Raw genomic sequence first — 16,131 nt, forward strand, 5'->3', positions numbered from 1 at the left:
CAGCTGCGAACCGATCCAGCGAGAGCTGAAGATCCTGGCCAGATGAAGCCATCAGGACCACCACATCTGCAAAAAGCAGAGACCTAATCCTGCAGCCACCAAACCGGATCCCCTCAACGCCTTGACTGCACCTAGAAATTCTGTCCATAAAAGTTATGAACAGAATCGGTGACAAAGGGCAGCCTTCTCTCTTACACACATGCTTATATGTGCTATGGCTATGTTTTTTCCCCTTGGCCTCAGTCTGGACCCCCTCTCCAGGGCCCAGGCTTAGTCTGAATAGTTTTTTTTATCCCCCCCCCCCACTATTATTTCTAAATACAACAAATAATCCGACGTTAATTAAAATGCAAAGTAAAGCCTATTTAATAGAAATATTATTTGTTACAACATTACGTTAGGTAATTACAGTACTCCCACCTTACATTCCTCAGGAACATTTGTATTAGATCTTTTAAGCAGGTGTTTTTTGTTTACATTGTTATTGGGGGGGTGGGGGGGGGGGGGGGGGGGCGCCACGTGAAATCTTGCCTAGGGCGCCAGATTGGTTAAGGCCAGGCCTGAGTACAGTACATATTCCGTACAATTGACCACTAAATGGTAACACCCGAATAAGTTGTTCAACTTGTTTAAGTCGGGGTCCACGTAATCAATTCATGGCAAATGCTCCCCTAAAGAAAGATAAGATAAGCTAAATGTTACTGTAATGATGTCGATTTGTGGAAACATGCTGTGCAACAGCGCCTGTTGCTGGTGAAAGGTGGCATTTATTAATTACAACTGTAAAGCTTTCTGAAATATAATCACGTGACCAAAGTGGACCACCTTTCAATCTGCAATTTGTTACAGCTAATATGTTTCCCCCCTGCCACTGTAATTGTGTTATTGTCAATAAAACTGTTTCCACATGTTGCTATCCTGCCAGTGCTAGCGCGGAAGACCCGATCGGTGCACGCATGCGCGAAGATTACGACGGGGATCTTCTCCGACGTCACGTTCTGTGATATTTACATGTTTGATTAATTAATGTGTGTATAACTTGATATTTTGCCGAGGAGTAAAAGGGAAAAAGAACATAAAAATGATCAATTGCCACACTTTTATCCACTGAATAAAGTAGTAAATGATCGATGGTCTGTTCACGGAAGTGATGTCGACTTCGCGCATGCGTGGACCGAGCGGGTGATAAAGCAAGATGGCGTCTGACGGAGAAGGCCTAAACGCGGGCATTATATTTCTGTGTTCTTACATATATGTTGTTTAATAGAGTACACACGGTTAATAATTGTTTGTAGCAGGATACATTAGTCTGAGCGCACTTTGACACTTCTCCTGTTTGCTAGCTTCATTTAAGGTAGCTTGCAGCTAGTTTAGCTGGCTAGTTAGCTTAGCTTGTTAGCTGCTAACAAAGAGACGCGGAAGTTATTTAAACATCGCTAAGTAGGGAACTAATGTGAGTGTAAAGTGTTGTGATTGTGTGAAAATGTGCGAAAGAACGATAGCAAAGTACGAGGAGGAACTTTGTCCAACAAAAGAGGAGAAGGAGCGACATCAACTACTGGATGTTTATTATAAGAAACATCATCAAGTTGTGTTACACAGACCAGGTTTGTTTACTTCTTACTCTCACATTTTTACTAACTTTATATTTGATTATTAACACTATTCTTAAATATATTGTGTATAAGAAGTTTGGTTGTCTTGTGAGGTTGATGTACATATATGGGTGAGGGCGGACCTACGTCACTTCCGCCTACCAACCCCCTAGCAACCGGGAATTCGTTGAAAACAAACCAGCTCACAGCGAACACAGCATTGACAGAAAAAGCATTTAAGGAGCGTTGTGGCTTGGAAGTCGGCGTTAAATCCTTCATTTACGCATTTTTACTTATTCGCATATCGTGTGAAAAAACGAAAATGTATTATTTGCGTCAGACTCGTCTCAGTGAACTTTAAATCTTCTCAGGCTTAGCTTAGCTTGCTAGTTAGCTTAGCCTGCGCGCTACTAAGAAAGAGACGCGGAAGTTATCAACAACAATATCAAGTGTTAGTGTATAAAATATTGAGAGATTTGAGGGCTACATGTATTGAATGGCAACATGAAAATTATAGGGTTTATTGGTTTTTAAAAACCCAACTGTTAAGTGCAAATTTAAACGAAACCTGTTTTCGAAAATAGCTAGCTAGGCTATAGACTATATAGTATATTACTTACTTAACTTAATCCTCTTCTTCCCGGATGGGAAATAAGGCTTCGACGACTCGACGCCATTCATCTCGCTGCTGTGCTAGTCTCTGTGCCTCGCCCCATGTAAGCGTCATCTCTTTCAGCTCCCCTTCAACTGTTCTTCGCCAGGTGTTCTTTGGCTTACGCTTTCCCGGTGGTGTCCATCTTAACGCTGCCTTTGGTATCCTCTCGTTGTCCGGTTTTCGAAAATAGCTAGCTAGGCTATAGACTATATAGTATATACCGCATGTTATTTTTGTACAACAACTTCAGCTGTCGAACGTTATAAGGTACAAATTCAAAAAGTACAACATTAGCACGGACGTATAGCCAAGTTGTGGTTAAGAAGGTGGATTTTTGTTCCTTATATTTACCAGAAACGAAGTGATCCGAACACACGACCCGCCGGGACTTTGGGGGACTCCAGTGAGAACCGTCCTCGTTTTCCCGGTGTAATGCTGCGAGCCATTTGTCTCGTCTCTGTGGGCTTTTATCACGCTTTGGCAGAACAAAATACAACCTTTGTTTTCCCTGTTTCCAGTTGTGGTTAGCACAACCAAAAACAACACAGTTTTTCGGCATTTTGGAGGCAGAATGACGGGTTTAATCAGCGTAGGTCGACAGGTTAAAGAGTAATGGCAACGGTTTGTTTTCAACGCCAGTCTGGTTGCTATGGCTCGAAGAACCCGTATGTAGCTCAGTTGCCCGGATGTCGGCCCTCACCCATAAGTCGCTCCGGAGTATACGCCGCACCGGCCGAAAATGCATAATAAAGAAGAAAAAAAACATATATACGCCGCACTCGAGTATAAGTCTAATTTTTTGGGGACATTTATTTGATAAAATCCAACACCAAGAATAGACATTTGAAAGGCAATTTGAAATGTCTAAAGAATAGTGAACAACAGGCTGAATAAGTGTACGTTATATGAGGCATAAATAACCAACTGGTATGTTAACGTAACATATTATGGTAAGAGTCATTCAAATAACTATAACATATAGAACATGCTATACGTTTACCAAACAATCTGTCACTCCCAATTGCTAAATCCCATGAAATCTTCTTCCTCTGTGTCGCTTCTAAACAACTCTGCCAACTCCAAAGGTGTGCGCCGCTTCCTCTTGCCGTTCTCTGCTGCATATTTCACTACGTCCAGCTTGTAGTCTGCAGTATATGATTTCCTTTTCGGTGCCATTTTTGTTCAGCCCTTCTCAGTTTTTATAAGTTACCGCCAATTTTGAAATGATCCATTTTTATACTGTAGCTACGGACGTAGTAGCAGGTAGTATCCCATGACCCACAATGCACTTCTGCCATGACCCACAATGCACTTCAGCCATGACCCGCGCCCGCCAAATTTTTATTGGTTGACGTGTGTGTGACGATTGCTGACATTCGCCTCGTCTCTTACGGAAATGAGATAAATAATATTATTTGATATTTTACGGTAATGTGTTAATAATTTCACTAAGGCTGAAACGACGCGTCGACGTAGTCGACGTCATCGGTTACGTAAATACGTCGACGCCGTTTTTGTGCGTTGACGCGTCGCATATTTACGTCACACTACCGTCATGGCGGAACGCAAAGCAGACTGTGCGAGCGAGGGGGAAAAAATCATGCCAAAAGTGATCAAAAGTGTGGGAGTATTTCAATACACAGCCTAATAATGTTGTTGTATGCACACTGTGTCGAGCGGGAATGGCCTATCATAGCAGCACAACGGCTATGAACGAACATTTGAAAAGAAAACCATCAACTAGTCAATCGTCCGCGCGAGCATACGTTGTCATCATTACACAAAAACATGAATGTGTCATTTGTATCTGCTAGGGGTGTAACGGTACGTGTTTTGTATTGAACCGTTTCGGTACAGGGCTTTCGGTTCGGTACGGGGGTGTACCGAACGAGTTTCTAAGCTAAAGCTAACTTTAGCTGCTAAAGTCTTAACAAGCTGCTTCGCTCCTTCTGCGGCTGTCTCTGTCTCAGCACGCAACATTGTCCCACCCACACAACCATCTGATTGGTACACACAAACCGTTATACAAAGCGTTATCAGCCAATCAGCAGTGCATATTCAGAGCGCATGTAGTCAGCGCTTCAGCGTGGAGCAGATAGGTGTTTAGCAGGTGAGCATCGGGCAGCGGACTCTCCCCAAATGATAATAAACACCTCCCAGTCAACTACTAGTAACATCACTATGAGCCCGTTGACCTTCTAGGAATATAAACTGGAGCTCAGCTCGCTCGCAGTCCTGGCTTGAGGTGAAGGCTACCGGTAATTAGCTCTCAGTTCCAGCCACATCAACCCCTTCTGAGCGCCTATTTTCAGCTGCTGGGAATATTGTAAACAAGAAAAGAAGCAGAGCATGTAGACATGCTAACCTTTCTTCATTACAATTGTTAGTCACTCACTGGAATGAGTAGAATTGGTTATTGTGTACTGTGTTGGACTGGATGTTTATTTTGCACATTTTAAAAGCAATACTTAATGTTTACAGTGCTCCAGAATATTTAGATTGGCACTTTTTTGTATTAGATGTTTATCTTTATTTTTGCACATTTTAGCAAATAAGCAATACTTTCACTTTTGTTGAAATGTTTACACTGTTGTTACAGAATATTTCGTTTTGCACTTTTTTGTATTGGATGTTTATCTTTATTTTTGCACATTTTAAAGCAAAATAAGCAATACTTTTACTTTTGAAATGCTTATACTATTGCAGAATATTAAGATTTGCGCTGGATGTTGACTTTTATATTTGCACATTAAAAAGCAAATAAGCTACTTTTAATTTTGTTAAATGTTAAAAGTTTTAAATGTTTACATTGTTACAGAATATTTTGTCATGTTGTTGTCAATGTTGACTGAGTGGCCATACTTCTTTTGTAAATAAAAGCCATGCCTTTTGAAAAAACAGGCCTACATTTATTTTTTCATCTTCGTTTTAAATAAATAAATAATCGGTAAAAGGAAAAATAATCTATAGATGAATCGAAAAAATAATCTATAGATTAACCGATTAATCGAAAAAATAATCTATATATTAATCGATAGAAAAATAATCGTTAGCTGCAGCCTTAAATTTCACACATAAGTTGCCCCGGAGTATAAATCGCACCAAACTATGAAAAAAACTGCGATTTATAATCCGAAAAATACGGTGCAATGTTTTGCAAATCCTTTTCAACTTATATTCAATTGAATAGACTGCAAAGACAAGATATTTAACATTCAAACTGGTAAACTTTGTTGTTTTTCTTGCAAATAGTAGCTCATTTGGAATTTGATGCCTGCAACATGTTTCAAAAAAGCTTGCACAAGTGGCAAAAAAAGGCTGAGAAAGTTGAGGAATGCTCATCAAAGACTTATTTGGAACATCCCACAGATGAACAGGCTAATTGGGAACAGGTGGGTGCCATGATTGGGTATAAAAGCAGCTTCCATGAAATGCTCAGTCGTTCACAAACAAGGACGGGGCGAGGGTCACCACTTTGTCAACAAATGCGTGAGCGAGTTGCAGCTGGTTACCAAGAGCCACAAATTCTCAGTCACTTCTTCAACTGTATCCTCAAAACCGTGAAAATCATTCACAAATTGAGGGCATAGCTTTTTCCCCACACAATATTAACCTCATCCCATGCATCAGCAATGTTCTTGACAGCTTCATAGATGTTGTACGACCGCCACCATTCCTTTAAGGTCTTGCCATCTGGTCCTTCAGTTGCTTTGACTGCCTTCGAGAATGTCCTCTGTAAATAGTAGGCTTCGAAAGAGGCAATCACGCCTTGGTCCGTTGGCTGGAGAAGGAATGTAGTAATTGGTGGAAAGTACGCAACTTTAATAGTTGGATTCAAGTCATCTAAAAATGCAGGATGGCCAGGTGCATAGTCAAGAACTAATACAATCTTTAAATTAATGTTATTTGCAGTGCACTATCTCTCAACCTCGGGTACGAAAGGATTGGTAAACCAATCTTCAAAGACGGCCAATGTTATCCAAGCCTTTTTGTTGGAATTCCAGATGACTGGAAGTGAGCCCTTCCAAATGCCCTTGAAAGCCCTTGGGTTCTCAGATTGCTAAACAAGCAAAGGCTTAAGTTTACAGTCTGCCGCAGCATTCTGTCCAAGCAAAAGTGTCAGTCTCTCCTTAGCATACTTGCCAACCCTCCCGTTTTTAGCGGGAGACTCCCGGCATTCAGCGCCTCTCCCGATAACCTCCCGGCAGACATTTTCTCCCGGTATTCAGCCGGAGCTGGAGGCCACTCCCCCTCCAGCTCAATGCGGACCTGAGTGGGGACAGCCTGTTCTCACGTCCCCTTTCCCACAATATAAACAGCTTGCCTGTCCAATGACGTCATAACATCTACGGCTTTTAGAGAGTAGAGTGCACAACTGCGCACGCAACAAGGAGACGAAGCAGAAGAACGAGGAAGTTACAGACATGGCGACGCCGTCGACGAGCAAGATGAAGAAATATGCTTGCAAGTTCCAAAACGAATGAAAACAAGAATTTCAGTTCATCCAGGACAGTTCGAAGGGAAAGGGGTATGTAATTATGTTGCCTGTACATTTTGTAGAACAGACTTCTCCATTGAACACGGTGGCCGAAATGATATACTCAGACATGAACGGAGAAGTTAAACAGGACAATGCTGCCATCTACTGGATAGCCTCCGGAACACTAAAATTCAAGTATTTATTTTATTTATATGTATAATAAAATAAATAAATATATATATATAGCTAGAATTCACTGAAAGTCAAGTATTTCATATATATATATATATATATATATATATATATATATATATATATATATATATATGTATATATATGAAATACTTCAGTTGTTGAATTCTAGCTGTCAATATACTCTCGTCTTAACCCCCCCACGCCCCCCCTCCGATATCGGAGGTCTCAAGGTTGGCAAGTATGCTCCTTAGCCACTTTATGTCCTGGCGCCGATTTCTCTTCCTTGGCGATGTACGTACGACCCGGCACCCGCCTCCAAAATAAGTCCGTCTCATCCACGTTGAATACTTGTCCGGCAATGTAATCCCCCTCTTTTAGCATTTCAGCCAACATACCAGGAAAGTCACGCGCTGCAGCATGATCCGCGCTTGCTGCTTCCTCCTTGCACTTTAATATTATGCAAATCCGCACAACACCTAAAATGGTGAAAGCAGACACGACTGGCAGCAAACTCTTCACTTTTGTATTCTGGACCCTTTTCAGTCTTTTAACTTTTCAAAAAGACTGTTGGCCTTTTCTTGAATCAGCATCAAGTTGACATTGACTTGTTTCTTCAGCATTGTCCACACGTTTAGGTCAGGACTTTGGAAAAGCCATTCTAAAACCGTAATTGTAGCCTGATTTAGCCATTCCTTTACCACTTTGGACGTGTGTTTGGGGTCATTGTCCTGTTGGAACACCCAACTGCGCCCAAGACCCAACCTCCGGGCTGATTATTTTAGGTTGTCCTGAAGAATTTGGGAGGTAATCCTCCTTTTTCATCGTCCCATTTAAAGCAGCAGTTCCATTGGCAGCAAAACAGGCCTAGAGCATAATAGTACCACCACCACGCTTGACGGTAGGAATGGTGTTCCTGGGATTAAAGGCCTTACCTTTTCTCCTCCAAACATATTGCTGGGTATTGTTGCCAAACAGCTACATTTTTGACATCATATGGACAAAGATAAGACCTTCTGGAGGAAAGTTCTGTGGTCAGATGAAACAACAGCTTTATTGCAGTGAAACTTGCCAAGGGACATGTAAGCAAATATTAAAGGCCTACTGAAATGAATTGTTTTTATTTAAACGGGGACAGCAGATCCATTCTATGTGTCATACTTGATCATTTCGCGATATTGCCATATTTTTGCTGAAAGGATTTAGTATAAAACAACGACGATAAAGTTCGCAACTTTTGGTCTCTGATAAAAAAAAGCCTTGCCTGTACCGGAAGTAGCGTGACGTGGTCAGTTGATCGCCTCCTCATATTTTCCTATTGTTTTCAATGCAGCTAGAGCGATTCGGACCGAGAAAGCGACGATTACCCCATTAATTTGAGCGAGGATGAAAGATTCGTGGATGAGGAACGTTAGTGACGGACTAGAATGCAGTGCAAGACATATCTTTTTTCGCTCTGACCGTAACTTAGGTACAAGCTGGCTCATTGGATTCCACACTTTCTCCTTTTTATATTGTGGATCACGGATTTGTATTTTAAACCACCTCGGATACTATATCCTCTTGAAAATGAGAGTCGCGAACGCGAAATGGACATTCACAGTGACTTTTATCTCCACGACAATACATCGACGAAACACTTTAGCTACGGAGCTAACGTGATAGCATCGTGCTTAACTGCATATACAAACAAAATAAATAAGCCCCTGACTGGAAGGATAGACAGAAAATCAACAATACTATTAAACCATGAACATGTAAATACACGGTTAATGCTTTCCAGCTTGGCGAAGCTTAAAAATGCGGTTGCTAACGACGCCACTGAAGCTAACTTAGTATAACGGGACCTCACAGAGCTATGATAAAAAACATTAGCGCTCCACTTACGCCAGCCAGCCCTCATCTGCTCAACACCCGTGCTCACCTGCGTTCCAGCGATCGACGGAAGGACGAAGGACTTCACCACGATCATCCGTGCGGTCGGTGGCTAGCGTCGGCTAGCGCGTCTGCTATCCGAGTCAAAGTCTTCCTGGTTATGTTGCTGCAGCCAGCCGGTAATACACCGATCCCACCTACAACTTTCTTCTTTGCAGTCTCCATTGTTCATTAAACAAATTGCAAAAGATTCACCAACACAGATGTCCAGAATACTGTGGAATTATGAGATGAAAACAGAGCTATTTTGTATTGTATTCAATGGGGTACCGATACTTCTGTTACGTCATCATACATAGACGTTTTCAACCAGAAGTTTAGCGGGAAATTTAAAATGTCACTTTATAAGTTAACCCGGCCGTATTGGCATGTGTTGCAATGTTAAGATTTCATCATTGATATATAAACCATCAGACTGCGTGGTCGCTAGTAGTGGCTTTCAGTAGGCCTTTAACATTGCTGTATGTATACTTTTGACCCTCACATTTTCAGTAGACACATAATAAATTCATAAAAGAAGCAAACTTCATGAATGTTTTTTGTGACCCACAAGTATGTGCTCCAATCACTCTATCACAAAAAAAAAAAGAGTTGTAGAAATGATTGGAAACCCAAGACAGCCATGACATGATGTTCTTTACAAGTGTATGTACACTTTTGACCACGACTGTACGTTCCATAGCCTGTATAATAACCAAGCCGTAGCGACGTTGTTATTGTAAGAGCAAACACTGAGGTTACTGTTTTTCTACCATAGCAACACATGGCCTTGCGACGGCAATGCTTCAGCATTAGCTGTAAGCTCGCTTCTGCGTCAACAGCTGAGTGGCTTTTGAGTTTGTAAATCCAATCAAAGCAAACTTTATTTAATCATCACTTTTTATGCACAGATAAGTGCCAAAGTGCTGAGAAGAAAACCATACCCACGCAAACACTCAAACTACGGTTGTAGTCCAAAAATGGCTACTAAATAAATCAGAAGTTACACAATACTTGAGTATTTTTTTCATGCATACTTATTACTCTTACATTATTTTGATGACTACTTTTTACTTCTACTTGAGTCATATTAGTCTAAAGTAACTGTACTCTTACTTGAGTACAATTTTTGGGTGCTCTACCCACCTCTGGTAACACGTCAACATTTTCCTCACTAAATATATTTCCAAAAGTGCTATTGACATAAAACAAAAATCACCAGATGTTTGGAACAACCCAAGTAATCCATACATACAAAGAAAGTTCAACAACTAACATGTAGTTATCCGTAGTAATGTGATATATAATATAGTATAGTATCAGTATACGGCCATTACTACAGATCAAAATGAGTTGGTTTGTTTGCAAACTCAGTAAATAAGTCCCTGGACACAGGAGGACTTTAAGAGCAAATTCCAAATACTTTTAATCAGAGCCAATAGTAGGTAATAATTTAAATATTTATATTGTTACACCGCCGTCATGTGTTTTTTTTCCTGATTATAATTGTGATAAAAAATTAACTTGGATTATTACCCACATGCCACATACCTAAAACAAATGTCAAGTATCCAAACAGCAGAAGTATAAGTGATTATTACATTTGAACAGAAGCTTAGCTAAAACAAGATATTAGCTGTAAATTAAAGGCCTACTGAAATGATTTTTTTTTATTTAAACGAGAATAGCAGATCCATTCTATGTGTCATACTTGATCATTTCGCGATATTGCCATATTTTTGCTGAAAGGATTTAGTAGAGAAAATCGACGATAAAGTTTGCAACTTTTGCTCGCTGATAAAAAAAAAGCCTTGCCTGTACCGGAAATAGCGTGACGTCACAGGAGCTAGTATTCCTCACAATTCCCCGTTGTTTACAATGGAGCGAGAGAGATTCGGACCGAGAAAGTGATGATTACCCCATTAATTTGAGCGAGGATGAAAGATTCGTAGATGAGGAACGTTACAGTGAAGGACTTGAGAGGCAGTGATGGACGTATCTTTTTTCGCTCTGACCGTAACTTAGGTACAAGCTGGCTCATTGGATTCCACACTCTCTCCTTTTTTTATTGTGGATCACGGATTTGTATTTTAAACCACCTCGGATACTATATCCTCTTGAAAATGAGAGTCGAGAACGCAAAATGGACATTCAGTGCCTTTTATCTCCACGACAATACATCGGCGAAATGCTTTAGCTACGAGCTAACGTGATAGCATCGTGCTTTAACTGAATATAGAAACAAAAAAATAAAGGATAGAAGGATGGATAGATAGAAAATCAACAATACTATTAAACCGTGGACATGTAAATACACGGTTAATGCTTTCCAGGCTGGCGAATGTTAACAATGCTGTGCTAACGACGCCATTGAAGCTAACTTAGCAACGGGACCTCACAGAGCTATGCTAAAAACATTAGCTCTCCACCTACGCCAGCCAGCCCTCATCTACTCATCGACACCCGTGCTCACCTGCGTTCCAGCGATCGGCAGAAGGACGAAGGACTTCACCCGATGCGTTTGGCGGCCCGGAGACGTGGGAAGTCAAGGTGAGGTCGGCGGCTAGCGCGGCTAGCGCTCCAACAAAGTCCTCCTGGTTGTGTTGCTGTAGTCCGCTGCTAATACACCGATCCCACCTACAACTGTCTTCTTTGCAGCCTTCATTGTTCATTAAACAAATTGCAAAATATGTCCAGAATACTGTGGAATTATGAAATGAAAACAGAGTTTTTTGTATAGGATTCTACGGGTACCATAACTTCCGTTACTCTGACTTCGTCACGCGCATACGTCATCATACCGCGACGTTTCAGCCGGATATTTCCCGGGAAGTTTTAAATGTCACTTTATAAGATAACCCGGCCGTATTGGCATGTGTTGCGATGTTAAGATTTCATCATTGATATATAAACTATCAGACTGCATGGTCGGTAGTAGTGGCTTTCAGTAGGCCTTTAACATGTCAATAATAATAAAAAAACAAAAAAATTATGTAATATGTTACTGCATTTGTCACCAAATAAATTAGGAGCCTTTATTACCCATTTCACAAATGTTTGTATTTGCAATTCTGTATTAAATAATCTATCACATTATATATTTTAACTTCTATCGTCCATCTCTAGTAAAAAGTACCTCATGGTCTCCTTTTCCTGTGGATAATGTTGTAAAGGGCGGCGTGTTTGCCCCCCCTACCCCCAGAGATTTTGGACTAGTTCATACAATAACCTGTAGGTTGAACAACTTAAATGTGAGCACACTGTATGTTTCTAAAAGCATATTTTTGTCTTCTTGTGTCCTGCAGACGTCTGTGAAGAACATCTTCTCCCTGAGCAAAAGGAGCGGAGTTTCAGGATGCAGCTGGATGAGCCACAACACCCTTGCTTTAAAGAGGAAGAGGAGGTGCCAGGAACCCCACGCTTTAAAAATAAAGTGGAGCATCCACTGAACCCCAGCATTGATCGGAATAAGGAGGAACCACTGACCACCCACTTTAAAAAGGAAGAGGAGGCGCCACAGCCCCTGTACCCTAAAGAGGAAGAGGTGGAACACTGCATCAGTCAGGAGGGAGAGCATATTGAAGGACCGGTGGAGTTCCCAGTGACTGGTGTCCCTGTGAAGAGTGAAGATGGTGAGGTCAAAGGTGAAAGTGAGGAGAAGAGAGAGGCGGAGCCTCCAAGCAGCAGCTCAACACAACACATGACAACAGAAGCTGATGGAGACCACTGTGGAGGATCACAAGCAGACAAGCTCGTAGCTCCACTATCAGATAGTGAGGACACAACGTCACACTCTCCTGACACTGATGATGAAGACTCTAAAGATGATAAGACATGTCACACTGACAACACTCGCTTTAAATGTTCTCACTGCGACAAAACATTCAATTACCGTCGTAATCTGAAAACACACACGAGAAGACACACTGGAGAAAAACCCTTCACCTGCTCAGTATGTGGTAAAAGTTTTGGACTAAGTCAAAATTTGAAAGTACACATGAGAACACACACTGGAGAAAAACCTTATGTCTGTTCAATCTGCGGTAAAGGTTTTGGAACGAGCCACAATTTGAAATTACATATGCGAATACACACTGGAGAAAAACCTTTTATCTGTTCAATATGTGGTAAAGGTTTTACACACAGTCAGAGTTTGAAAAGACACGCAATATTACACACCGGAGAAAAAAACCCTTTTACATGTTTAATCTGTGGTAAAGGTTTTGTTCTAAGTCACAATTTGAAGGTACACATGAGAACACACACCGGGGAAAAACCTTTTACCTGCTCAATCTGTGGTAAAGGTTTTGCACAAAGTTCATGTATGGAAAAACACAGAAGAATACACACTGGAGAAAAATCTTTTATATGTTCAATCTGTAGTAAAGGTTTTGTACAAAGTAACAATTTGAAAGTACACATGAGAACACACACTGGTGAAAAACCTTTTTCCTGTTCAACCTGTGGTAAAGGTTTTACAGAAAATCAGTGTTTGAAAAGACACAGGAGAACACACACTGGTGAAAAATCACATTGCTGTTCAATCTGCAACAGAAGCTTTTGTGACCGACCAAACCTTGTAGCACACATGAGAACACACACGGGAGAGAAAGTGTTGAGTTGCAGTGTGTGTGGTGAAAGATTCTCTTATAAGTACCAGTGTAAGAAACACAAGTGTGCTGGTGAGAACAGCAGCAGCAAATGAAACTGCAGGTTTTGTAATAAACTGTCAAGACTTTAATTTTGACTTTCTAACAACTTTAGCACATATAACATGTGTGATGTTGTTGTTTGTGTATCCTTTTCAACTTATATTCAATTGAATAGACTGCAAATACAAGATATTTCATGTTCACACTGAGAAACTGTTATTTTTTTTGCAAATATTAGCCCATTTGGAATTTGATGCCTGCAACATGTTTAAAAAAAGACTGATAAAGTTGAGGAATGCTCATCAAACACTTATTTGGAACACCACAGGTGAACAGGCTCATTGGGAACAGGTGGGTGCCATGATTGGGTATAAAAGCAGCTTCCATGAAATGCTCAGTCATTCACAAACAAGGATGGGGCGAGGGTCACCACTTTGTCAACAAATGCGTGAGCAAATTGTCGAACACTTTAAGAACAACATTTCTCAAGGAGCTAATGCAAAGAATTTAGGGATTTCACCATCTACGGTCCGTAATATCAAAGGGTTCAGAGAATCTGGAGAAATCATTGAATGCCCATGACCAGGCGGTACTGCATAAAAAAGCGACATCAGTGTTTAAAGGATATCACCACATGGGCTCAGGAACACTTCAGAAAACCACTGTCAGTAACTACAGTCGGTCGCTACATCTGTAAGTGCAAGTTAAAACTCTACTATGCAAAGCCAAAGCCGATTATCAACAACACCCAGAAACGCCGCCGGTTTCGCGGGGCCCAAGCTCATTTAAGATGGACTGATGCAAAGAGGAAAAGTGTTCTGTGGTCTGGCGAGTCCACATTTTAAATTGTTTTTGGAAACTGTGGACGTCGTGTCCTACTGACCAAAGAGGAAAAGAACCGTCCGGATTGTTATATAGCATGTGTGATGGTATGGGGGTGTATTAGTGCCCAAGGCATGGGTAACTTACACATCTGTGAAGGCACCATTAATGCTGAAAGGTACATACAGCTTTTAGAGCAACATATGTTGCCATCCAAGCAACGTTATCATGGACGCCCCTGCTTATTTCAGCAAGACAATGCCAAGCCACGTGTTACAACAGCGTGGCTTCATAGTGAATAAAGTGCGGGTACTAGACTGGCCTGCCTGTAGTCCAGACCTGTCTCCCGTTGAAAATGTGTGGTGCATTATGAAGCCTAAAATATGAGAAGGGAGACTGTTGAACATCTTAAGCTGTACATCAAGCAAGAATGGGAAATAATTCCACTTCAAAAATGTGTCTCCTCAGTTCCCAAATATTTACTGAGTGTTGTTACAAGGAAAGGCCATGTAACACAGTGGTGAACATGCCACTGTTACAACTTTTTTGTAATGTGTTGCTGCCATTAAATTCTAAGATCATGATTATTTGCCAAAAAAAATGAAGTTTCTCAGTGTAAACAATAAATATCTTGTCTTTGCAGTCTATTCAATTGAATATAAGTAGAAAATGATTTGCAAAACATTGTATTCTGTTTTTATTTACCATTTACACAACCTGCCAACTTCACTGCTTTTACGATAATACAATTTTATACTTATTCATAATAGTGTTTTTTATAGGTGTTAGAAATATTGAAGTGTTACATATTATTTCTAATTGTTAATGATCCCATAGATTAGCACCTTTATATGATATACATATGTACTGGTTCACATCTGAAACATCTTCTGGACCACTTCAGGAAGAATATTATTATTTACTTTATACATCATTTGAACAGTTGTCTTTTATGCCATTTTAAAATGTGTGACTTTATGAATCATTTGTTGGGTCTCTATAATCCATTTTATTAATTATCTTTATTACTCTCTTTTGTAATATGATGATATGTGATTGTTTTATATGTATGTACTCAGACATTTATGCAATATAAAAGTGAGAGAAAATGGCTGAATTATTTGTGGAAGGATGGCTTTGTTTTAAAAAAAAACATTTGTGGATTAATAAAAACAAACTATTATTGTGTTTTAAACATTTTTTACGTTTTTTTTATTTTTTAACATCCCCAAAACAATATCAATATCAATCAGGCAAAAGCCAATATTGTACATCATCTTATTTACTTTGCATACATTCACAAAATAAACTATTTAGTTTCCCTATCACAGAACTAACAAGTGTTGTCTTCAATTGCAAAACAACATCCTAAAAAATGTTTTAAGTGGTCAATTCAGTTTTTTTTTTCCGTTAAATGAACTCCTTTGCTGTTGGAAGAATGGAAAATTTCAAGTTATGAATATTTTGTTTCGTTCCAGAGAAAATACAGTGAAGGGGAAATAGTACAGAATTGAAAAAAGAAGATATGCTGTAATTAAACCATTTGGAACGAAAGCCTTTTTAATTTTTGTAATTATTTTTAAGGTCGTACTTAACAATGAAATCTTCAAATAATTTCATTTATGAGTTGTCGAATCTCCCGGCAAGTCTGAAGCGCTTCCCGACGCGGTCACGTGGTACAACTTGCCAACCAGGTGTTAATGAGAGTAGCGTATGTGTGTGTGTGTGTGTGATTGTGTGTGTGTGTGTGTGTGTGTGTGTGTGTGTGTGTGTGTGTGTGTGTGTGTGTGTGTGTGTGTGTGTGTGTGTGTGTGTGTGTGT

At 40.2% G+C, this 16,131-nt stretch overlaps 1 protein-coding gene across 1 annotated transcript; it reads left to right on the top strand.

Moving 5' to 3' along the window:
- Positions 1 to 1,174: 1,174 nt before the first annotated feature.
- LOC133664523 (gastrula zinc finger protein XlCGF57.1-like) lies at positions 1,175 to 15,436 on the top strand. The gene is made up of 2 exons (XM_062069217.1): positions 1,175 to 1,607; positions 12,142 to 15,436. The coding sequence occupies exons 1-2, from the start codon at positions 1,484 to 1,486 to the stop codon at positions 13,539 to 13,541; spliced, it is 1,524 nt and encodes a 507-aa protein (XP_061925201.1). The 5' UTR covers positions 1,175 to 1,483; the 3' UTR covers positions 13,542 to 15,436.
- Positions 15,437 to 16,131: the final 695 nt, after the last annotated feature.

The sequence above is a fragment of the Entelurus aequoreus genome, linkage group LG14 (genome assembly GCF_033978785.1).
Source record: "Entelurus aequoreus isolate RoL-2023_Sb linkage group LG14, RoL_Eaeq_v1.1, whole genome shotgun sequence".
Lineage (NCBI taxonomy): Eukaryota > Metazoa > Chordata > Actinopteri > Syngnathiformes > Syngnathidae > Entelurus > Entelurus aequoreus.

Bases quoted from the DNA above. Each gene is read 5' to 3' on its own strand.
- LOC133664523 (XM_062069217.1), top strand. From the start codon at position 1,484: ATGTGCGAAAGAACGATAGCAAAGTACGAGGAGGAACTTTGTCCAACA. The intron at 1,608-12,141 runs GTTTGTTTACTT...TGTGTCCTGCAG, and splicing joins AGTTGTGTTACACAGACCAG to ACGTCTGTGAAGAACATCTT.